General features: G+C 38.5%; 2 protein-coding genes across 4 annotated transcripts in view; both read right to left on the reverse strand.

Annotated features, from left to right (window-relative positions):
* The window catches only part of bbox1 (butyrobetaine (gamma), 2-oxoglutarate dioxygenase (gamma-butyrobetaine hydroxylase) 1), a 32,598-nt gene extending 17,278 nt beyond the window's left edge, over positions 1-15,320 (reverse strand). Inside the window, exons 1-3 of one of the 3 annotated variants that reach the window (XM_077564137.1) lie at positions 15,226-15,320; positions 11,790-12,229; positions 7,662-7,776 (exon numbers count right to left, since the gene is read on the reverse strand). In XM_077564137.1, the coding sequence (XP_077420263.1) occupies positions 7,662-7,776; positions 11,790-12,191 (517 nt within the window). In that variant the 5' untranslated portion in view covers positions 12,192-12,229; positions 15,226-15,320. Of the gene's footprint in view, positions 1-7,661; positions 7,777-11,789; positions 12,230-14,244; positions 14,486-15,225 lie in introns of those variants that run through there. The other 2 variants (XM_077564135.1, XM_077564136.1) reach the window with 2 other exon arrangements.
* Positions 15,321-15,639: 319 nt separating this feature from the next.
* fibinb (fin bud initiation factor b) lies at positions 15,640-18,103 on the reverse strand. The gene has a single exon (XM_077563833.1). It carries the CDS (start codon positions 17,765-17,767, stop codon positions 17,132-17,134), a length of 636 nt encoding a protein of 211 aa, XP_077419959.1. The 5' UTR covers positions 17,768-18,103; the 3' UTR covers positions 15,640-17,131.
* Positions 18,104-26,113: the final 8,010 nt, after the last annotated feature.

Below are 26,113 nucleotides of genomic sequence, written 5' to 3' on the forward strand. Positions count from 1 at the left end.
GACAAAATTCAGACCAGATGGGGGAAAGAGGAAACCAGATAGTCAGCATGATGAATCAGCTTTTACTTCGCTGGGACATTAAATCAGTCGGGAGATTGAAACAAGGGAAGTCTGTTTGGGATAGTTGCATTGAAGTTAGACTCAGGCTTGGGAAGTAACAGAATACATGAAACCAACGTAACAAAATCAAGATACAAAAAAAAAGTACCAGTAAGTGTATCCCGTTACAGTTACAGAGAAAAAATCACGCAGTCAGATTACATGTACTTTTATTTTTTTAAACTAATATTTTTAATTTGGGGACAGAGACGGCAACAGTTGGCTAAACAAGCTTTCCTAGAGTTAAGTAGATAACTGCTAACGATATAGCATTGGTTATCCCATGCTAGTGCGCGTTGGTCTTAGCACGGTCAACTTCAAAAGTGACTCGAGGGGAATAGATGGTGAATGTTTTGGATCGTATTCACTGGAGGACTTACTCATTTTAAATAATATTTACAAAGAAATGTGTGAGCTGTCAAAATTATCTGGACTGTTAGTAAACATGGAGACGAGGGGTGGGCATTATTCAAGGCGCACAAAATTTTGGTGTTTGGCAACTTCATGGTGCATTTCTGTCACCTACTGATTAGGGAGTCTGGACTAGAATGTCTACTATTAACACTTATATTAGTAAGGTGACAGGATTTCCCGAAAATGAAAATCTATCAAAATGTAAAGTCTGGTCAGAACACTTCAACCTTAGTACAATGCAGCAAAAAATTTTAAAAAAATCGGATAAAATTTTGTGAATTTAACTTTTTGTGTGGGGAAAAAAATTGACATTTTGAGGAATGTTTAGCAGACAAGTTTCAGTTATCGTGACACGTAATAGCACCAAGAACATATTTTTTGGGGTCGTAATAAAGTAGGTACATTTGGACATTCAGCCCATTTTTGCTCCCTGCTTGCCTATGCAGTAGTACCCGTGTTACAAAATGGTGACACTTTCCCTAAAAACTCAATATAACAACGCAAAAGGAAAATTATTGGTGGAAAAAGCCGTGTTGGCAGCAGAATAGGTCATGTATGTAGGCAGTAAATGTTTTTTTCCCCTGAATTTATTTGTTATAGTGGATTTTAGTGGCATTCAAGTGCTCATTCCATGTTTTATAGAAAATTCCAGAAAGATGACAGCCACTTGTCACGTTGTTACTTATATGTATTAAATAATTAAAATAAACAGCATATTCTCCCCATCAGCTTTGTCTGCCTGAAGTATTGAAATCATATCTATAACAATCTATATTCAAACTTAAATTTTCAAATTTTCTCTACCAAGGTCACAATTTATTTATCTTATTTCGCTCTCTTATCTCTTACAATGCATAATAACATTATCTCCTGTTTCTTCTTGTTCACAGTTATCACATCTACCACTATGCCATTTTAACTAGCGTCCTGTTGAACCCACGGTGTCCAACCATTAATCTTGATATAATTGTTTCACATTTTCGCTTAGAATATGCTCTTCTCATTCCTCCAACCTTCCTGAATTTTAGGGATGTAACGATAATGGCAATATCATGATATCGCGATTTTAAAACTGCCCCAATATGGTCATTGTCATGTCACGATATTAAAAGCAGAACATCTGTTTAAAAAAATTCTGGTTGATTTCCATTTGTGTAGTTCTAGTACCCTCTGGTGGCTTGTCTTTTAGCACAGTTTAATTTTCACAAGGCATGTTTTGTCTAAAATCTACGCAATCATCAGATAAAGGGGAACCCAAGTCGATATGTGGAGGAACTGAATGTGTGCGTGCATTAGCAAGTAAGCGCATCAATATTAAGTGTTAATAGAGATTGTCGGCTGTTAATATGCATTGCTGTTGTGTACAAAAGCAAAGTGCACAATGAGCTCATTTTTTTACAATATTGCAAGCTTTTTTATATCGCCAACCTCTCCACAATATCGTGATAATTATCGTATCGTGAGCTTCATATCGTGATAATATTGTATTGTTTGGATATTGTTACATCCCTACTGAAAATTGCGTAAAACCACCTCCCTACCTTTTCTTCCTCGCACTACGTTTGCCACCTTTTCTGTATTCTCATTTTCACAATTGCATTCATCTCCATTGCACTGCACCCTACTGCTATGTCTACTTGACTATTGCTTGTTATAGCTATCTTTGTCTGATCTGCCTGCTCATTTCCTCTGATTCCAATATGTGCTGGCACCCATACAAATAGTACTCCAATTCCCATCGTATGAATTTTGTACCATGTTTGTTGTATTTCCACCTATATATCAGGCCTGCTATTTGGATGGTTGTATTTTAAAGTGATTAGTGATGAACTGGAGTTTGAGCATATAACTGATCCCAACGGACTAGTTTCCAATTTTCCAATTCCAATCCAAGATTGCTACCATTTCCCCTGCAAAAAGTGATACCCCCAACATTGATTCTTTCCCCCACTTTGTCATGAAACTCGGGTACAATAAATGAAACTCCTACCTTGTTACTTGTGCTCTCCGATGCATCTGTATAGATCTTGACATAGCTATGATATCCCTCAATGTATTCCTGTACATTAGGTAGTTGAAGTGTTCTGTACTTGTTTTTCTTTTCCAATAATGTGATCTCTACCTTGGCATCAGGTATTATGCAAGGTTATATTGCTGGTAATGATAACGTTGGAAAGATATCCAAATGACACATTTTCTCCTTTCCCTGCATGCCTTTAAAATGTCCTTTCCTGGACTATCCTGATTATGGCCCTGCAACTTCACCAATACATGACTGATAACTGTGTCCTTCTCATTTCTAAAGGCATCTCTCCCATTTCCATTTGTAAAGCTACTGTTGCAGTCGTTTTAAATGCCTTTGAACATAATCGTAATGCCTGATATTGGATGCAAGGGTTGGGGATTGAAGCTAATGCCTCTTTATTACCTTTCACTGGTCATGTGGAAAGATTTGAAAAACTTGGAAGCTAGTAAATCAAATTTCTCACACAGGATGAAGTTTATCTATCTACAGTATCTCACAAAAGTGAAAATAATACAAAAACATTGACACATTGGGCATTTTCTCCTAGGGGTGTACTCACTTTTGTTACCAGGGGTTTAGCTTTGGCTGTATTTTTAGTTATTTTGATGGAACAATATAATTAAACTGTTATATAAGCTGTCCACAGTGTTATTTCTTGAGCGTCGTCCCATGAAAAGATGCAGTCAAATACTGAATGTAAATGTTCCAAACTTTAAATAATAAGCAGCAGATGTGTCAGCGTAGGAGGATGGTGATTAACGCCCATCGGTTATGTGAGCAGAATAAATTAGAGTGTTGTAGCTGTGATTACTTTCCATAAACATTCATTAGCATTATTTCTGACCTTTAGGCATGTATTGAGTCATTAGTCATAATTTCAACTCCAACTAAATAAGCATGACACGCATAAATTGCACAAGTTGCCATAGGTTAAAATACAAACACATCTGGCAGGGGGATTTAGCAAATAACAAGCAGATTTATGACTAAAAATGGGTCATTACCGATAAAAAACCTGCATGACGCACACCTTCAGTGAGGTAGACATCATTGCTCTGCTTACGTGATATAAAACACCCTAAAGAGCACAAGCGCCACATCAGAATTCCAATACTAACAATGAACAATATGTGTTGGACACATTTGATAGAATGTATTGGGTAACTCAAAGATACATCTGCAGCTAATTAAAATACCATTAACAATAAATAAATAGAGCTCAACTGATGCAGCACTAACGTTGAAGATGACAACATATCCAAGACGTGTGGGTGTGATATGAGCAAAGGTGACAGGAAAACTTGGTAAATGCCATTCAATTAGTCTCTGTAGTATGAACATAACTAGAACTGAGACTTAAAAAAAAAAAAAAAAGGCCCTCAAAGATTGCATTATCAAAACCTTCAACCAAAAACTGATTTCATCTGAAACTCTAAGGTAACGTTCTGAAGAATAGGAACATTCCCAGGAAAGGAAATATTGACAACAGTGGGCTTGCGTTCTGGAAGAACATGCAGATCTTTTGTAGACCCTCACTCTAAATCAGTTTTCCATGTGCCAGAAAGGAGGTGCTCCCAAGACTGACCTCCTTTTACACTGAAGAAATTGCATGCAAGGAGACTACATCTCAATTCAGTTTTAAACAAACGTCTGTGTATTTAATCTAAAACCTAATTGCATTGTGTGATACACTGCCGTTGTCGCTAGGTAAATTGTTTGACACAAAGCAGCATTTTAGTGCATTAAGAAAACATTAAACTGAGGGCTACAATTTAAAGGAGTTTAACTTCTTCCTAATCCTTTCCAGACAGGCAGTATGCTGCATTTCAGTATGGAATATTTAGATTGTAGATTTGTCATTTCTTTGTTATTTTTGGAGTACATGTTCAAAATTGAAAGATCAATCTATCAATCAATCAGCGATGACATTTTTAGTGTGGTAAAAAAAATGATAATGTTAGGTCGAAATGTCCGCACTTATCTGGCATATTGAAATAGAAAATCAAAAGACCCTTTCAGACTAATGATCCAAGAAAGCTTACATTACTCCTGTCTTGGCAAGTGTTTCTAAGTGGTTTCATACACAACATAATATGTCATTATAATGTAATCGTCATCTAACGAGGGATTATTTTTTGATTGATTTCATGCATGTTACATTTCTTCTCTTTTCTATGTATTTTATGTAATTTAATAGGACAGAATCCATCATGATTTATAGACCATGAATTATTATTATAATCCATCATGAATTCACAATGACTATGCCTATGAACTTACCACGAATTGTTTTAAACACATTCCGGAAGGTACCGTGAGAAATTGTTGACAAGGCTGCTAATTTCATTAACCTTTAACCAGACACTCCCACAGACATTGCAGCCTCTTCATGAGATTTTGAGAACAAGAAAATTCAATTGGCACTCAACTCAACACAGTAGCTCCATTAAGGACATCAAAACACAACAAAAATCCCAACCACCATACTGTATAACACAGAGGAGGGAAAACTACTAAAAAGAAACTGCTGAAACTGAAAAGTAAGTGGAGAAAATACAAGCTATCTTCAAATTTTTAAACAACCCTTCTATAGGAAAGCAATGTAAAATTATAAAAGACACATTTTTCCCATTTAATAAAACAATCAACGATAACCACAATAACATGTTCTCTTCTATCATTGACCACTTGATTAACCCACTACGCTGGAGGCCGGACTAACTACATACACTGCATGCTCCACAATACCAGTCCCAAATCTGTAGGCATTGCTACAGCAGACTCTTGTATGATAATTTTGCGTAAATTACGTACACTACTGTATTAGTTTTGTGTGTGATTATGGAGTACAGTGTATAGTATCTTGTTTGGCTATATCTGGACATCAAGTCTAAATAAAGATGACTGCTATACTCAGCTTTACATTATTATTCTTTTTATCAGTATCTTGGAGAAAAGGGGGGGAAGAGAGAGTTGTGCCAAAATGACATCTTTACTCCAACAGACAACCTTAAAATAGTTTTTTTTAATTATCTTTTAACTGTGATCTAAACTTGATCCCACACATTCATAAAAATTAAAACTGGATTCTACCATTTTAAGAATATAATCTGGGTCTGGCTGTTTTTCTCTAGCGAAAACATGAGACACTAAAGCAAGCTTTTATCTCCAAGGTCATTGATTACTATAACGACCTGGTCTTAAAAATAACAATGAAAAAAAACCTATTAGCAATTTACAATTACTGCAGAACTCAGCAGCTCGTTTGCTGATGACGACCAGAACGAGAGCTTATTGGGGTTTTAGCCTTGAATTGGTTTCCTGTGTGTTTCAGGACCAATTTTAAGGTGCTTTATTACATTATAAAACCCTTTGTGGTCTTTGCCCTTTTTATTTAGCTGATCATTTCAGCAGGTGGAGACCCTTCGGTCCTCTGGCCTTTTAGTAGTACTGTACCCAGAGTCAAAACTAAGACCGATGATGAGGCATCACTTCAGGTCTATGGCTCTATTCCGGGGAGTGGATGAACTCAGGGCCTCGGCGACCCTTAACATTTTTCAAAGGAGGCTCGAGATCCACCTTGTTAGTTCAGTACTGTACATGAAGGCAATATACCACGCAAGATGCTGTACGTGTATCCGAGTCCTGTGAGTGTAATTATCAATCATCACTATTGTGATGCTGCTCATACTCATTGTTAGATTATGATAACATTTATTGTATCGTGACTCACGAGTGACTCTGAGACTTCCAACTCGAGTTTTGTCATCTTAACATGAGATTTAAGTCACATCACATAGTCTCATTTGGAAATAATAGAACTTGACCTTTTGTTTTCATGCCCTAGCCTGCCAATAATAGCCCAACAACATACGGCAGTCTGCATAGCCACAGAAACAGCAGCAGCAGAAAGGTAAAACATCCTCCCAGACCACCCCCCCCCCCCCAAAAAAAAAAAAGATGTGTAGTACTTGCTGAAACAATCCCCAGAGGTCCGGTTATCATATTGACCTCACAGTGGCCTTTCCAGTGAGTATATTCGCTTTAAAGACTTTTAAACAGGCACAATCTGGCCCGGGTTCGCTCTATGAGAGTCCAACAATGAATCACGCATATGTGAGATTATGAGGAAAAACTCTTGGACAAAGCTGTTTAGCATTAATTTGTCCACATTTCACGTGTTTTCCCCAGTGGAAGGAATCTGATTCTGGCTTTGAAAGAGAAATAATTAAACCTCAAAAGTGTTGAGTGCGTCATTTTGCAATGCATCTGGCTCTTTGAGCCAAGCAGCATCTTTGAAGACAGCTCAAGTAGTAGTTGAAATCTAGAACTGCACTCAGCTGCAGCTGACAATAGTGCAGTCTACCCCAAGTTGTTTGTCCATAATCAGCCTCACAAATAAACACCTAACTGCAATTTAAACATAGCCTCCATTGAGGAGTCAATGAAGGGGTTCACACACACACATGCACACGCGCACAAACACACGGCGACCAGTCTGGAACAGGAACAACAGGAACCTCTCAACCCTGTGGGTCCTTCAGGACCGAAGGTAGAACACACAGTCCAACTACAGTCCACCCCCGCTCCACTCAAGTGCAAGACCTTGTTCCGAAGCTCAACTTTTTCTTTTCGTGTCTGGCGCTCACCACAGCAAACTGGATCAATGTAAACAAAGTCCAAAGCTAAATCACTTCTCCTGGTTTCATCTGAAGGCTTTAGAAGGTGTTGCTTCTTTAACAACCTACGTATTAGGTTTGAAAGTAAAAAAAAATAAAATTGAGAAGATTATTTGTTTCGTCAGTTTGGGTCGATTTTCAGACACTACCACAATGTTGATTTACATTGAGTTTGTGGTCAACCACTAAATCCTACCTTTTATTGAATGCCAGCCAATTGTTGAAAATCAATAAAAATCATCAAGTTGATAAAAGTGGCATTAACATTCCAGGGTAGAAAAATCTGAAACTCTGATTCATACTTGCTTTCAGAATTTGCTTTCAGCTTGTCGTCAACAACAGGGTGACTTAAGGTGACTATGCTCTTTCAAGTCATAAAAAACTAGCAAATACAATGACTGATGCTTTCAAATCCAAATAAAAGATTGAAAATACCAACTTACCATTGAGGAAGAGCTCTTCTTGCATGGCTTGTCTGGCTTCAATAGAGAAGCAGCGTTTCTTGAGCCATTCTGCATCAAACACACTAGTGTGCTTGTCAGGCCACACAATGGACAACTGTGGGAGAACCAGGCAAAGTTAACAAGACAAAAAAAAAATCCCACTTGGTTTCTTTGACATAGTTTTATTTTTAATTCACACATGCCTATAAACACATTAAAATGATAAATCTTTCATGACGGTTTTGATGCTTCCCCTTCCTTTTGGAAGACTGCTTCCTTTTGGCAATAGACTGCTGTATCGTCTTACTGCTAATGTGCAGAGCAGACTTCATTCAGAGGTCCACAGCAAAACATTTTGGCGCAGCTGTGAGTATAAAGTGGAGTTAACCTTGTCAAGCAGAAAGGAAAAGAAGGCGAAAGGAGAGCAAACAAGTTTTATTACAACTACAATAGGTTTGAGCTTTTTTCATGGTGGCCAATATGCGTTACTGACGGCAACAACGCAAGAGCCGGACACCTTTGACAGCGGGTAGCACTACCGGTAATGAAAATAAAAAGTGGCACATGATACATTGCATCACTAATATTCAAGTATGAAAGTGTTCTAACGTTTAAAATATATAAGTGAAGTTCTGAGGTGTGAACTTTTATCCCATTGTTCTTATTGGTGTTTTAAGTTTTTGCCATGGTGCTATTTCTGTACCGATATCAAGTTAGCTTATGCAGATGGTATCAAAGTCAAAATTGTGGCATCCACTTCTATGTGCCATGACCAGTCGAGGGCACACCCGGCCTCTCTCTCACAAAGTCAACTCTTGTGAGGATAAGTTGTACGGAGAACGGAGGGATGGTTGGCCAAACTAATATATATATTTTGGGGTTGAGACCTTTGTCGTGAGAAATCCTTTGCAAACCAGACACCTCCAAATTGCCATTTTAGTTCCCAGGTTTAGAGACCTTCTTTAACTTAAAATTAGGGATGTTCGATATAACTTGTGTCCAGATTGCACCAATAGAGCACCAACACCTCTTGTACGTTTAATATATAAAATTTCATTTAACACAATGAAAAAAAAATTGTGAACAATACCTTTTTGTCTGACGCATGTGACTTGCCGATGTGTCAAACTGCTGTAGTATAGCACCAACTACTGGCGAGGAGGACTTACTCCTCGTCAGAATTTTTTGCTTTAAACATCGGTGGCTGATATCAGCAGCCTCCACAAGCACCCATGACCTTAAAATAAAGCTACTATCGGTGCGATACCACACACTTGTGACAGAATCCTTCTTCGTGGGTTTTGTGTTAAAATGCAATTGTCAGATGTTGTGTTTACAGCATTGTTGCAATTTTGTGTAAAATATTGTAAAATATTTTAACATCCATACTAAAGCAACTAGTAAGCGTGGATTAAAAACAATTGGAAACATATATTGGTTGTATTTTATTGACAAAAGAAGATTTACATACCAAGTAGCTGAGATAGCAGCACTGTTATCATCTGTTTATACTGTATCAAAATGGACTAATTAAATATTGACTAATTAAGCATTTACTCCAGACACACACCGCAGCTGAAAGAACCAGTGACTCCTGCTTAAGTTGACAAATGTTATTTTCCACAAGCAACTGAGCCAAAATGGAGCAGTTCCTGGACTAAAATAATTTCAAGCCATTTGCACGGCCTATTGTTGGGGGTGTATAATGCAAATTAGCTCAATTATAATGTAAAATACAGAACAGCTTGCTTCCTGACACATTTTCAGCAATTGGCAGCAAAAGATTTACTTTGTTGTATAATCTCTATAATCATTTGAGCAGGCACTCCAGAGACCCAACTACTTGTATAAAAACAAGTAACTTTCCCATAATAGGTCCATTTGAATATTTGGCCTTGTCTCTTGTGTTTGTATGCTTTTTATTGTGCAGAAAAATGAAAATCCTCTTCATATTCAGCTTTCGAGCAGATGTCTGAAGTGTTTGTGGCAAAATAAATTGTTTTCTGAGACTGTTCATAACCTTGACTTTAACACGTGTTGCAGTTGAAGAAAAACAGCCGACTGATGCAGCCATCTCAAAGACTCATGTCAAGTGTAGTGCGCTTTTGATTAAGTCGATTTTTGTTTTTGTGCAAAACAAAGCCAGTATGCTGCATGTCATAATATATTCACAGTGGGACATTTTTTCTCACATTTACTTCATTTGAAAGACTGGATTCATGTTGATCAGTCCAGATATCTTCTGTGGTGTGACATTTCAGGAGAAAAAAATAATAATTGCTGTCCGGATTGGTAGCAAAATGTTCTGTACATTGGCCCATTGAACACTTTAATGGTTTCATGGAAATAGCAGTAGTGGCACCCCGACCTCTCAAAGACTGTGCTAAAGGTGCCAGTATCACGGTTTAACTGGCTCCCAGATTAACTGGTTCCCAATTCCATCTGTGGCCGTTGGGATGATGCTGGTCCACTAATCTTGTTCTTGCTGTCCAGACACTTTTGTTTAAAAAAAACTAACAAAAAAAACATCTGAAACACAATGGCTCAATTGCTACTCCTGATCTGATGCAAGAAATGCAATTAAACTTTGTGAGAAAAAATAAAAAATAAAAATAAAAAAAATAAACATCTGTCCCATGTTCCAGTACTTTTGCTTACATGAAAAACTGATAGCTTCAGTAGGTACCGTTATCTAAGTTGTGCATCAGATCCTGATTCAAGTATCTAGAAATAAAGCGCAACGTAGCGTAAATAGCTCAACTGCTGCCAGTCTCTTTAACCAAATTCATCAATTCAAAATAAGGCTTCACTGTTTGAATACTTGTGGGGTGAAGTGTACTCTACACATGAGTAATGATTCAAAGAGAAGTAGTTGAACAAGTGTTTTGTGTCTATTTATCCATTAATTTTCTATAGTGAATAACCCATTATCCTGTTAACCCATTAAGGCTTAAAGCGCCTGGCAAAAAATGCCTCTAAAACCTTTGGGTGACTTTAGAATAACCCCGAAAACCTGATGTTTTCCTGGATATTCAACAATATTGTCACCCTGGACTAGTCGACAGTCAATCAATGGGTTTATATAGAGACAGACAACCATTCACACTCACATTCATACAGCCGCTGCATTTAATTTAAATTTGCTTGGGTCCACTCATTTCTGTGGACCTCTTAGTGGAACTTTACTTGGAAAACAGACACTTTTGCTCATTAATGAAGAGAAGCCAACCAGTTCTAGCTCAATTGACAAGTCCAGCCACATAAGGAAGTCATCATACCAAAATTTTATCTTCACCCGGGTTCTGAAACGTATCCACGTATTCTTTGTCTGAGAATGTAATGTTAAAACAAATGCAGCTGAAAACTCTAGTAAAGCCATCTAATGGTTTGTAAAGAACACTTGATAAGAAGCAAAAAACCCCTCTAACTTGCTTGACCCATTAGTTTTGCAACACAATATAATGAGATGAAATACAAGAGCTGCCTCAAAAAAGATGCCTTGGTAAAAGGAATGAATGTATCAAAGCGATATTACAGTACTGTGTCGTAGGGATGCACCAAAATGAAATTTCTTGGCCGAAACCAAAAAAAAAGAAATCCCGGAGATAGTGGTAAGTGTTTATTTGTTTAAAACTGCTAATAGCAATAGTGCTAACATTAGCTAAAGTATTGAGCACGGCCACCAGAATGCAAGTGAAAAAGTGGAAGCGCTCGAGGGACTCTCATCAAAGAAAAATAGGAAGGCGCTGCAGGAGAAAGAGTGGCTCACCTGCAGTGCAGTACTCGGCAGCGCTCTCTTTTTCGACATAGTTTACCAAGTGACCTTCTCCTTCTACGGTGTGCACAATTAAGCTGCCGGCGAGCAAGGCGGACACTCAACTCCCGTGTTTAGTGTTTAAATAAAATTAACAGACACTTGCTTGCAGTGAGTTTTTTTTTTTTTTTTTTGCTTGCATCACCACAACATCCTCTTTTGGCCATATTCTTTCAGCTGGAATTTTATTTCGGTCGAATGCCGAAAATGCATATTTTTGCCATTTTCGGCCGAAAAATTTTGGTGGCAGAATATTCGGTGCATCACTAATAAATATCATAATATAAGTTGGAAATAATACTTGGTTGGCTTACCTTGCTATCATTGGTGACCTCCACAACATTAATTCCTGTGTGGATGTCCAGGTCGGACATGAGCAGTTTGCGGGCCTGAGCTGATTGCAGAGTACAGAGTGAGCACTGGCAGTTGTCCCTCAGCCACGTGAAGGGATACAGGCTCTGCCCTCCATCTTCCCACTCAACCTCCACCAGCCGCTCTTCATCCAGTGCCCGGGCATGTCTCACAGACTGGCTGGCCACAGAGAGGGAGGCTGAACCCAAAGTCTGCTGTCCACGAAGCTGCACCAATGTCAGACGAGCAGATGGTGGATGTGGAATTTTCTCTGGTCTACGACAAAAACTGACAGTCTGACAGGCAACGGACGAGGTGCATCTCTGCAGAGCAGACCGGGAAACTCGGGCCAAGGTGCTCAACATTTTGAAGGCTTCTCTTCCAAATGACTCGGGACCACCAACTGTGGAGTAATACAACATGTAAACAAAAAGAATGAGACACAGTTCACTTAGCAATTGTATTAACATAGTTTTGAGTTTGTCTGTTTGTTTTGACGTCAATGGGAACAAACAAAACATATTTGTTAAACAATGGCCCTCTTTGTGAACAAGCATTGCCTTCGGTGTCAGTAGACATTAAATTTTACAAAGTAATCTTTAGACTTATCTTTGTGGCATGCTGTCAGGGACGTCTCCACTAGCCCATTTCATTGCGTGTTTCTTGGCTATGCAGCTTCCAGGTTTTTTTTTTGTCCAATCAGATTTCAGCTTCATTGTTGCCATGCAAACATTATTATATCATTTGCCCAATGCCTTCAGCATCTCAAGTGCTTGTGTCCACACGCACATAATTGAAATTGCTGTTTCTTTTTTTTTAACCAATGAGATGTTAGATTCACCACTCTGCGCCTTCACAAATTCTCAGAGTGGTATCAGAATTTGTCCACCATTTGATTGGTTCAGCTATGTTTACCCCATTCAATTGGTTGATCTTAAAATGTGCACCAAAGATTGATTGTTTATGGCTGGCTTGTTTCAACCCAAAAATGGATCTCTCTTCTTTTTTTTTGCATTTCAGAGCAGTATGTACTGTATGAGTGGAAATGTTAGCTTAAAGAGACTGGTAGAAAAGACAAAATGTCTGCAGCATCTGCATCAGCATTTCTAGTGAGCATGGAGTATTTTATTTAAAGATTTTAACGATATATTGATGACTATTGATTGTGAACCTGCTTGAGTAATTATGCTATAAGCAAAGAGGAGCAAAGTGAAAATCAGCATTCATAAACAGTAATGCAGTCAAAGCAAACCTGATGCAAACAAACACTGTGAGCAAGTACAGAGTGGGGCAAAAAGGCTTTATAAATGCTGCAATGGAAAAGATTATAATTCATCCACATGAGCCCCAAGACGCATTCAGTGAAACGTCGTTTTATGTTCAAGAGACTGGTTAACTGTGGGAGTATGTTCGCCATCACTGGCTGACTTGACTGTGCTAGAGCAGCAAGTTATGCACAATGCTTCACATGGGTAGAATTTATGTTACTACTTAGGAACTTACGACTGCCTAGTTCCTTCTATTTGCTTTATGTTAGGTTTTTTTCCGTATCTTAAATCTAATTCAGAAGCTAATGCCATTGCACATAATGTACCTTATGGCCAAGAACCAATAGAAGGAATGAAACTTCTTCAGTTCATGAACTTTGAAAACAAAAGGAGAAAAATGAAATATGTTGCACGGTCATTGACTGAAAACCAAAGATGATAACCCATCTTTCAAATCATTAACAATACCTTCATAACTATTTACTTACAAAGTATAAATGCTAAAAGATTCAAATGTAAAGCAGGGCTCAGTTAATATTACTGCAAATGGTAATACCAAATAAGTCCTGTTCCTGTACTTCCCACTCTCTCCTCCTGTAAGCTGATCTGTGTAGCCCAGTTAAGCACCTCCAGAATTTATTTTATTTTATTTTAAGAGACATCCATCTGTAGTGAATGACCAAACCCAGACACGTGAATGGAAATGAATGTGACGTCATTTAAACGACGTTGAGATGCCCATCGTGTGGGATAGGAAGAATTGTTAGGAATATTTAAATGTTCTGACTAGACAAAACTAAAATACGGATATTTGCAACACAGATACAGTCTAGCGTTTAGATGTTAAGAAGGCTCGCCAGAAGCCACAAAATATCAGCTCCTGTGTCCTTAACCAAGACGTGACATCACTTTAAGCGGGTGGATTTGATTTGCAAGCACACTAAACATAGTAACGCAAACAACCATTCGTGAACAACGTGTACATGGTCGATACCCTGAAGTGACGCCCACGTGACGACTCACAACGTTGTACAAAACAAAGGCCAGATACATAAAATCAATAAACATGAATTTTATCGAAGAAATGTAAGGATTCCGGTTGCGTGCTAGCTAGCTCAATGACGTCATCGATTGCTCGTCTGGTCTTTACCTCCACGTTCACTGCTCGACTTCTTTGTTGTTGTTGTTGTTGTTGTTGTTGTTGTCGATTGTATTCAAGACATGAAAATGAATTGAACACACTGGTTTGTCTACCTGTATTTAGATTTCCTCGGTCCTCGTGGCTCAGCGTCCGTCAACACAAATGTCGGCTGTCAGTGTGGAGGAGAAAGTAGGCGAAAGGTCGCAGAAGGAGGCAGTGCAACATGACATAACCACAGCGCCCGTGTCCTCAACCCTTGTGCCTCCTCAGGCTATTACCTTGATTTATTGTCGTATGATGAATTTTCACTTGGATTTATTGTCTTATTACATTGCGCTTTGGTCATATTTTAACATTTAAATCCACAAAGAGTGTGCCGTTGTCTAAAAAGGATCAACTGAGTGAAAGGTTGATTTACAGGGAAATCAAGTCAACGTTTAATCGTGTAACCAAAACATCACTGTGTTCAATCAGTATTTTTATTATGGTACGTGTTCCAAAGGTTAATTATTGTAACTCAGTCACAGAGGTGACCTATGCCTTTGTGATAACCAAAGCAACAGGTATTTGATCGTGAGTTACACGGTGACAGCCTGACAGGCATGATAGGCAATTTTGTTCAATCAAACCGGACTAAATATGTAATTATTGCATATATGCAGCAAATAAATCATTAAAATGTACAATTAAAAAGATGACATCTATTTTAAGACAAGTTAAAAATAGTTGGTGATCATAAGCATAAAATATATGGTTTGTATTAAAAAAAAAAAAGTTTTATATTGTTATATTTTAAATATTTCTGTGTAACCAAAGGGGACTTGTTCATAGTACATCTAGTTTGTAAGTTAGGCCTACATCAAGAAAATAAATACATATAAATACATAAATAAATAATGGAAATATGTTTTAAATCATGAAACTTTTTATGTTTTTAGTTTAGTGACAAAAATTAAAATTTCTGTTATCAGTACAGTGAAGAATACGTACGGAATGAAGTGCTTTGTGAGGCCGACTGTTCTACACCCTTCCATCTTTGCTCATCCTATACATTCCAGTGTGCAGGTTCTTCCTCCACAGCACTCATAATTACAGGGCCTCTGTGTGTGTTTAATTTAAAGCAGACCTCTAAACCTGGTGAGAAAAAAAAACTCATTTAAGTTAACTTTGTCAATATAAAAGATGTGGCAGGTGGCCGGACTGTGTGCCCACTGATCATAGTGCTCTGTCACACTGTGTCAAATGAGCAACGTGTGCTTGTTCCAAACAAAAGAACAATGAGACCACATTACTAGTAGGAATGACCAAAACAAAACACACACGTGGTAAAAAATAGAGTCCTATAGAGTATAAAACCCCACAAATAGCATACTGTTAATTACATACAAAAAATAAAAAATAAAATAATACTTCAAACACGAACTCTTTATTTGAGAAAACACTGTTGTCACACAATTTGGTGTTTGAGGTTGAAATCCTTGAGTGCTGCCTGCAGTCTTTATCTATATACGGATAGTATATTACAATACATATAAGCTGCTCTATTTCAAACTTGCATGAATAAAGAATACACATTAAAATATTTTTAAGATAGATACTGGCACTCAACATATTTACTTATTACATAGCTTCAAAACATACACTGTACATTATTTTGCCTCCTGTACGCCTTGCATTTTGAGCTAAATATTTAGCACCAGAACAGTAAGGAACTGTGCAATGTCTGCTGGCCTGTTATGAATTTCATAGGTATAAACATAAATTGGAAACATAAATACAGAATGACAGTAAATATTTACTGTGGTTTGGATTTTTCTTTTCAATTGTTTATCCGTTCTTTCTGATCCAGTGAATCTGTCAGAACTGAGCACATGTTTTGCAAAAGGGGTATTTGGGATACTCTGTGATAATGCTCTTAATTTTGGTACAATCAGAGGTGCTGCCAAGGATTTGAGGCCTTCAAATCACACTTTCAAAATGAAAATTTCCTGTGCTCCAGTCAGTCATGAGCCCATAAAACAGTCAAGACTTTCCCCACATCAAAACCCCACCTCTCATGATACTACTAGGTACCGCACAGTACACAGTTGTGGTCAAATGGACCATACTTTCCATGCATGACATCTTGACAACCTCAAAATGTTGGTAATGGTTTTTCATAAACCCACACAAAAAATATTTTCATCTAATCTTGTTTTTAATTAATTCAACCTAATTTGGAATGTCAATGTATTGCACAAATTACATAATTGGACTTAAAAAAAAACACTGGTGGAAGCAGATCTTCATTTACATAAAATGTTTGGGATTGTTATCATTATAGTCACAATCCTGTGTAGACAGTATTTTAATTTAAACTACGTGTGCCCCACTGGATATGTAATTTTAGAAAAGTACACCACTATACAAATTAGGTCAAATACAGCTGATAAACACATGGAATCAATTTAATGCAACTTAGATAAGGAACAGAACTTGGCATCAAATGTCGGAAAACTGTACTTGGTGATGTACTTTCCACTACTGCCTGTTCTGTTCCCAAGATTAGAGGCATTTTTTTATGCACATTGTCAAAAAGCTAATTTACAATATGTTTAAGACTGTGGTTTGCCCTGATGTCCAACACTGCCCATTGCATTGCTATTCCGAACAATCAAACCTACATGAGAAGGGCAACATATTAGACTCCCAATATGATGTAGTGCCGCAGTACAACCACAGTTATAAATAATATTGTTAAATAAATAAATCAAAACTCAATATTAGTGTACTATCTTTTTTTTTATAAAGGCAAAATTCCGCATCTAATTGATTGTAATCAATATGTTGTGGCCGGTCTAATTGCGTTTCCTTTAGGGCACACATCATAATAGTAGGAATAAAATGTTTCATTCTCTCAGTACTTCATGTATTCATTCTTCAGTCGACTAAGTCGTGTGCCGTGGCTGCGGACGATGAGCGAGAGCAGCTCGTGTTTGTCCCTCAGGCCTAGAGAAATGTCCAGTGTCTCCTTCAGGGTGTCCCGGGTGCTCACGATCATGTTGAGGAAGTCGTCGCCGAGCCGGTGCTCGTCTTTCAACTCGCTCTCCTGGCTCTGCTTGAACTTCACTTCCAGCTCCAGCAGGGACTTCTCAGAGTTCGTGAACGCGTCACTTATCTGCGTGGTCTCTCTCCGCAGAAATTTCCCGTAGCTGTCCTCTCCGTCCAGGTCGTACGAGATGCTCCTCCCGAGCCCCTCCAGCACCCGGGCAGAGTCCTCAATCTGCCGTCTGATGATGGTGAAATCGTCCCGGATGACCGAGTCCTGGTCCTCGTCGGGACCACACTTTCGCTCATCGGTCATTCGGAAAAGCAGTTGGCATTTCTCCGGGTCGTCGTTCTCCTCGTAGTCGCCGTCCGGCACGAAGTAGTGGTGAAAAGTGCCGTTCGACATCTCTGGCTGTAGAGGTCCGCTGTAGTAGGCTCCACACAGACGCAGCGTCAACATCCCCGCACACAGCAGCAAGTGCGTAAAAGCCATTCTGTTGTCCATAAAAAGTCACTCGCACGCAAGCAATTCACTGTGTTGCGGAACGGTCCGTAATAGACTACCTAGTCCAGTCCACACGGAAGCATTTCGAACGGCTTTAAACTTACAAAGCTGCTCACTTTACTTTTGCGTCGCTCTCCTCGAAGTGTCCCCCTCTATGCCCAAACGCCAAAGTGTTGTAAAAGTGGTAAAGTGTTCCCTCAGTGGTGCCTGGTAACTTCCACCACGCCGCTGGAGTAAGAGCGAGCTTCTGAGTGGAAACCTTTCAACTTCCGACTTTGGTTGGTGCCACAAACGCAACATCTGGATGGCTGGATATTGCATGGAGTAGCGAGCGAAACGCGCAGTTTTTTACCTCAGCTCGTCTCGGGTTACATGTCGTCACTTCAAGGCAGCACTCGGGTTGGAGGGTCAGTCTGCTACTACAGGAGCAGTTGCTGGCTTTCAGTGTTGTAATGAATTACACACACAAGTGGCTGCATCTGATTTTACTTTGACACACTGCCAACAAAAAATGTTACTAAAAGACCGGGAAAGAACGGGGTAACCCCCCCCCCCCCCCTTACAGACAATGTATTTTTTCTTGTACACAAGTACAAAAATGTACACAAAAAAGAATCCTTAACTCATTTAAAAGCAGGGCTGGACTGGCCATCTGTCCTGTAGGGAGATGCCCGGTGGGCCGGCCTCTTTTGGGGCAGATGCAGTACTTTTTAATTATTATTTTCCTACATTTTACCACAAGAGACTGTCCCACAATTTAGAAAGACCAGTCCATTAATCCATTTCGAATATAGATAATAAACTGAAACATCATCATCAGTGGCAGAACTACATGTTAGGCAAGAGTAGGGCCGGGCCAAAGTCAAAATGCCAGGGCTGACTTTTTTTTGTGCCAGTCCTGTTTAAAGGGTAATTAAATCACAACTATATAAAATCATGTAAAAGGGCATTATAAACACCATTGCGGAAATTTGTTTAAAGTAGCACTAAGGAACTTTTCAACCTTTATAAAATATTTTCATAACTCTTCTCATGAAACTTCGACTTAAAACTAGTTGAATGGTACCTTTGCCATGGCCTGAAGGGGTCTGTATTATTTTTACTGGTACTAAGCAACTTCGAGGAGGATGATAGGAACACTACCACAAAAAAAAAACTACAAATGTGCTGACTGCTTCATGGCACACGTCACTTCCCTCTTTACCCATTCGTTATGATGTCGACACATGATGCCTGCTTTCCTGGCAGAAGCTGCAAAACAACTGAAAAGTTTTGTCTGAGAAAAAAAGAAAGAAAAAGGTAACTTACCCGGATAAAAGTACAGTCAAGGATGAACATTGGCCTGAATTTCACTCACTGGTGTGAGCTCAAACACAATGCATTGCGCTTGTCTTCATGGGAAATGTGGTCTTGCTTCAGACATAACATTATCACTTTTGTCCATATGGCACCGCCATAATCAACATTAACTGAAAGTTCCCTTGTGTTGCTTTTAAAGAAGTGTAAATGTATTCTAAATCAGATAAACACACACCTGTAGGTGTCCGTTGGAGAAAGATGGCCGACGAGGGGTGGTCATCGCTAATGCTAAGTGCTATCTTGGTTGACAGTTCAAAATCACTAAACAATCCTCGCGCTTCACTGCATTTCAACGTGAATGTTTTTATTGTTCACATTTTTAATACAAAAGTTTGATAATGTAGCAATGTTGATTTGAACTATACAGAAACATCTGTCTTTTCTTCTCTGGCTTCAGAATAATACTCATACTCAGTCATTTTTATAGGGTAGTATCAAATGTAGTCAATACTATTCTATTCTGGCACATATTTAAATCTCCCTTTGTGTAGTTTAAATTTTCACTTCAGTTTAATTAAGGATGGTAATATTTAAAGTACTGTAATACATTTATACATGTATTTATATATTTTTCTGTACATTTATTAACATCTACATTAAATGCATATGATCTCGCAGTGCAGTGTAGTTAAAAACTCACAATAATAAACGGGACAATAAAATTGAATTAGTGTTGTATTAGATGGACTGTACGGGTTTGCCTCATGTTGTGACCAGTGTCTTTTTGTGAGTGTAATGTGAGTCTTCTTTCACTCAGTGTCTCTTGGCAGCGAATACTATACACTGAATCAGTTGCTCTGGGACATATAAAAAAGGTGTTAAGTTAGCACATTTTGTTGCCACCACCTGTTCTTTTAGTCATCTGCTGGCATTAAAAGACAAGTCAAGATTAGCAAAAAGAAATAAGACTACATGTGACTTGGTGAATAACTAGAAGCTTTTGAAACATTTGTACTGTTGCAATCCAAATTGGGGATTTATGATTTTGTTTTGTGTGTGCTGAATTATGCATTGCAGAAATGAAAAATAATAAGGCTATCGTTATCTTTATCGTCATCTCAAGACTGGTAATGTAAAAATAAACAGCCTTTTCCATCCCTAGAGTGAAGAACGATTTCAGTTTAAAAAGGTGATCCCGATTACTCTCACATGAACGTATCTTTCCAGTGGAAAATGCAAAACACGCAGACCACCAGCTTTCCCACTGCATGACTGTTTATTTGGAAAGCTTTCGGTTGTGACTCTCATCCAAAAGGCTTTTAAATTGAAGTGACAGTTTGTTAAGTTTTGGTTTATTTTCTTAGATTTAGTGATGGAACTGAAAAATAAATTTAACATCCAAAATCCTCATGTAATCCAGTCTGGGCAAATCAGCATGAGTCAATATTGCGTGCTAGGAAGTCTGTCTTCATGTCACTGTGGTCCTGATGTTTATGACCGCATTACGTTTGCCAAGTCTCTGCTCTAACCCTGGACTTAGTTCAACTTTAACAGAAACTTACTTGCTGCTGTGAAAATTGAATACGTAGACTGGAAAAAGTTGCTTTTTATTTTTACTTTTTATGAATTGGTCTCATTTCAGAGTCAGAGGGAAGAAAAAAGTGCAGTCATTTTAGGTCAAGGTATGTTACTCGGTTTTGAATTTAATGAATGTCATTATAATTACATCTAATCATTCTGAAACGAACTACAGACACTCACATAAGACTGTGCCATTAAATAAATGGAGGCTGTGAAAGTTATTAACTGTAACAACATATCATTGCCCTCTAACTCAAGTTAACCCAATTTGTGCCTCCACTTGTAGCTGATGTCACTTGGTCAGAAATAGAACAAACATTATTGTTTGGCAACTAACAACTAAACTCTGTGAAAGCAAACAGGCAAGAAAAAACACATAATGAAAACCGATATAGTAGAGAGAGTAGACATTTTTGTGCAGATGCATAGTCCATTCAGCTACAGCTTGACAGCAGCTTCATATGCCGAGGGTTTAATTAAGGGGAGCGAGATGGAGAAGCAGGTGTGACAGCAGCTGATGATTAGGTGCGTGCTTAATTGCGGCAAGTGACCGGGAACGGCTGTTTAACAGGTAATGACATGGTGAACTGACCTGGCAGGTTAGAACTGGCAGACGTGTTTTTTGGCAAAAAGGATGTTGAATGATGGGGCCAGACTCGGTCTGCAATAATAATACACCAGTCACGCTCTAATTTGGTATACTTTAAGTCACTGTGTTATCAAGGGGGTATTGAGATCCCGATGTTGACGTCACAAGTCCCAAAATGGGCATTAGCGCAGCCATTTTGGCAAACGGCACACTTTATATCAATGATAGACAGCTGTTATGGACCAGCTGAGAAGAGGCAAAAAAAGGATTGAGCATTCTCCAGGCTACCGAGGAACCAATGCGTAGCCAATGGATCACAGCAGCCATAAAAAGGGTGAACAACAAGATGAAGGATTTGGGATCCTCCTCATTGCTTGTGTAGCGGTCACTTCATATCAGGTCAGGTGTGTCAATTACGGAATCAGTTAGTTGTGTAGATGTAGCTCGATTGTATGTACAGACGCTCCCCAACTTACGAACGAGTTACGTTCCGAGCGATCGTTCGTAAGGTGAATTTGTTCGTAAGTTGCTTCAGTGCTATATTTTGTATTATAATTTATGTTTAAAGAGAATACGTACAGTACTGTACTACGTATGTTAGAGAGAGAGAGCGAGAGACACACACAGTATGTACATGTACGTAATAAGATAAATAAAATGAAGTTTAACTTACTTTTGGAAGATGTACTTAAGATGCTTAAGGATTTGATGGAGGAGGAGGAGGATTTTATATCATGAGAGGTTCTTCGTCGTCGCTGGAATGGGCTTCAAAAGTTACTTCCTCCTCCGTAACTTCAATGTAGGAAGAAGTTGAGGGTCGCGGAGAAGAAGATGAGGGTTGATGAGTATCTTCCTTGGAGGATTTACTAGAAACTGGCCGAAAGAAGCGATCTAACTACGATTGCACAGTTTTCTTCTTTTTTTCATCATAAATGATGCGGTAGCACTGTATGGCATCATTCAATTGATTTGCAACCTTTGTGCAACGTTCGATATTTGGGTCTTGCTTCTCGAAGAGTGCGATGGCTTTATCTATGAGCGACAGGCGTTTCTTCTTCTTCCTCCTCCTCGATACGTTGCTGAGCCTCCAATGCTGGGTGAGCTCTCACAGCGCCAAGCGTCGGTATTAGCGGCGGAAAGAAGCACTACAGTACTCGGAAAAAGGTGCGCAATAAAAAATCTAACTTACAGCATCTCTTTCCGAACATTTTTTGACATGCGCGCATGCGCGCAGACATGTTCGTATGTACCGTTGTTCGTAACTCGAATGTTCGTAAGTAGGGGAGCGTCTGTATAGTTATTACATGAAGGCAAAAGGCGCGATTCGGCACTTTGTACATGATGGCTGAATCAGCAGATGCTAACTTGCTTGAAGCATCCTACCGTTGGAGGGTGGCTTTATGCACACGCAAAATGTAGAGTTAATAATCTGTTTCGTTTGTTTGTGCTGCTACGGTTTAATAGATATTACACAGTTGAATTTAATGAATGCCCAACACCATAAAGAGTTTTTACGGCATAAATAACGTCGGCGTACAAAATAACACTGTATCTAATAACACTTGTGTGAAACTGCTAACATCGATGGCATATTTTACCATACATATAGGGGAAATAAATCCGGATTGTACAAACTTGTAAAGTCTTTGTACAATAAAATTTGAAAGCACTCACCAGTGTAAGAAATAGGCTAATTCCATGTAGCAGCGTCTTCTTCTTCTTCTTTTCCTTTGGGCTTTTCCCTTCAGAGGTCGCCACAGCGAATCAGTTGCCGCCATCTAACTCTGTCCTTTGCATCCTCAAATTTTTGGCCACATGACGTTACCCCCGGCCGGCAGTGGCCTTCAAATTTAGGGCTAAAGTAGAAAAGTGCACTGCAGTCTGATGAGTTTGGACCACAAATTATTTTTTTGAAATTATGGACATACATTGGGATTGTGTGCGAGTTATCGAGTACTAGACTGGCCTGCCAGCAGTCCAGACCTGTCATAGAAAATGTGCGGCGAAGCACAATGTACAACAACGGAGACCTCAGATTGTTGAGCAAGAGAAACTGATTTGCAAAATGTTAACTTGCGAACAGTGGTTGGGTTGGGATGGTTTTCATTGAGCCTGACACGAGCTCTGACAAACAAACTTGCACACAGACCTCTACTGATTTAAAAAAAAAAATCTGTCTTCAACTACAAAGAAAAAAAATACCTCACTTTCCTCGCCTTTGAACATTCTCAATAAAAAAAAAATTGGGTTGCACATCTGGAAACATTATTAACTTTGGGCCCTTATGTCACACTTTATTTCAAATTAGGTCTAGACACCACAATTTAAACCATCTACTCTGCTGCATAATACCTCAAGCCAAATAAGTGACCCAGCAAAACGAGTGATGACAGGATGGAGTCAGTAGAACAGTGTATTGTGTGCACTCTTACAAGTACTGAATGTGTAAGAAGTCATGAGTCATGTAGACCAGGGTTCACCAACTTTTTTGAAATTGAGAGCTACTTTTTGGGTACCAAGTAATACAAAGAGCTACCAGTTTGAAACACACGTATGAAATTAACATACAGTTTTCACTCAAATTATCTTTAATTAATTCCACTATATCATTATTAATTTTTAACATTATTCATGTGTGTGAAGACACTGATTATCATGCTTTCTCGCAATAATTATTCAAAAAAAAAAAAAAGGCCCCAGGCTACTCTTGTGGTCATTGTTGGTTACTAATCACCTAATGTAGACTCTAACACAGGGATGTCAAACATACGGCCCACGGGCCGGATCAGGCCCACAAAGGGGTTTGATCCGGCTCGCAAGATGATTTTGTAAAGTAAAAATAAAAAAGTGCAGTCAAAAAGAGTAATGTCGGACCATTTAATCAGCTGGCCACAATCAAAGCATATAAATTCGTAATTTCACAAGCAATCCTCAGATGAGCAATGCAACTTGTACACGGAATTGCTCTGGATGTCATTATTTTACATGCAATTTAAAGTAAGTTTGTTTAAAAAAAAAACACAAAAAACAAATGTGCTGAATAAGAGATACATTCAACTACACATTTGAAAAGGATTAACGTCCTTGTAACTTCATTAACGGCACCTCACAATGCAATCTGTGAACAATATACAGGTATATGCAAAATAGGTAAATATAACACGCCTGGAACTCATACGGGTAAAGTGTTGCCGTGTTTCATTTGCATTTGTGTTATTTTTGGGACAATATATTTACAGTTGTGCCCCACAATTTAGGGCTGGCCCACAAATAGCGAAAATCTGTATAATTGATGGCAATTATTATTATTTTTTAATTTTGTACAATATTTTACCGCTCCGGCCCACTTGATAATATATTTTCCTCCATGTGGCCCCTGAGCTAATATGAGTTAACACCCCTGCCTAACACAAGCTACATTTCGCTGCATTCATTCTTATCTGTTTGCAAAATCAGTGTTTTCTGCACTTCAAATCTATTCAAAACCAACTTTGTGCCCAAGAGGAAGACAATATGAAACTTTAATACAGATTCCCTACAGCCAATTTAATAACAACGGAATTTCAGTTTTTGCACTCCAAAACCGCATTGCTGTGTAAGAAGGGGACAAAAGGACACAAAAAAACATTCAGTCAAAATCGCTACCCAGTGTTAATCCTTCATGCTCTCTAAACCAAGGTCTCGTATGATTTGTTAAAGTGTCGAGTGTTATCCATGATGACAGTTAAAAAGTTTTGTGCAACCTTTAAAACTGTTTTCAATCAAACTGAAACGAACCACCTCAGGGACCTTTGACTACTTTATAGAGCAGTGATTCCTAACTAGGGAGCCGTGAGATTAGGGTTGCCCTGTAAAATTTTCCAATTCCATGTAATTTGTCAGAAAATTCTTATTTATTACAGACCTATTTTTATCCATTTACTGTATCTATACCCGAGATAGAGTGAAAGGCAGAACAGTTAAATGCTCACTAGATGACAGAAGATACAACAAACACGTGTATCCACCCGTTGACATTTCCCCAGTTATCAGTTTTGCGTTCAGTTAATCAGGCCCACATTTAAAACTGAGTTGGTAAATTTGTGGGTAAATTGAGACAAGATCATCTTTATTTCAGTATTTTTGTTTGGTGCTTTGGCTCAATATAGGATGGGGAGGCTGGAATAGAAGGTTTCACTGTCCGCACCAAAACTGGTTCCCTCAAAAGGATCCAGGATCTTTCCTCCTAAAATCTACAACTGCGTTCAGATGATTTTGTGACAGCCTGTGCTCTTCATTATGTCATTCCAATGTCAATACAGATGGAAAAGCCAAAACATCTTTGAGACACAGCCAATATTGTATTTATCTTACTTATGACTTAGCTTTATGCTAGGAAACAACTAACTGTTTCATTTCTGCTTTTTCTGGAAACTCGCATAAAAATATACAATTTTTTTTGTTTTGTTTTTAACATGAATTTCATTGGCAAGACCTTAGTTGCTCAAAATGATTCACCACAGAAACTGCGGAAGTGAAACATCCTCTTGTATGACTTAATTGTAAACACACATGGGTGCAAATGCATGAGTCACAATGTGACGAATGTGTTTGATGATGATTTACACAAACGAGAGGTTGACGCCACTGTCTGATAAAATGAGTCACAACCACCATGAATCAGAATAATCTATTTTGTAAATTATAAAAAGCAATTTTTCTTTTTTCCCCCCTGCAACAACATTACCATTTTATCATCCGGAAACATAATAATTTCTAAAACCAGCGTGTCAAACATACAAAACAGCATTTGTATTTTCAGTCCAGTATCCTTAACTAAATATTATTACAAAATAAGGGTATAGGGGAAGTATTGCTGTCAAAGTTAAAGCATTAAC

This window comes from Vanacampus margaritifer, chromosome 4 (genome assembly GCF_051991255.1).
Source record: "Vanacampus margaritifer isolate UIUO_Vmar chromosome 4, RoL_Vmar_1.0, whole genome shotgun sequence".
NCBI classification, from domain to species: domain Eukaryota; kingdom Metazoa; phylum Chordata; class Actinopteri; order Syngnathiformes; family Syngnathidae; genus Vanacampus; species Vanacampus margaritifer.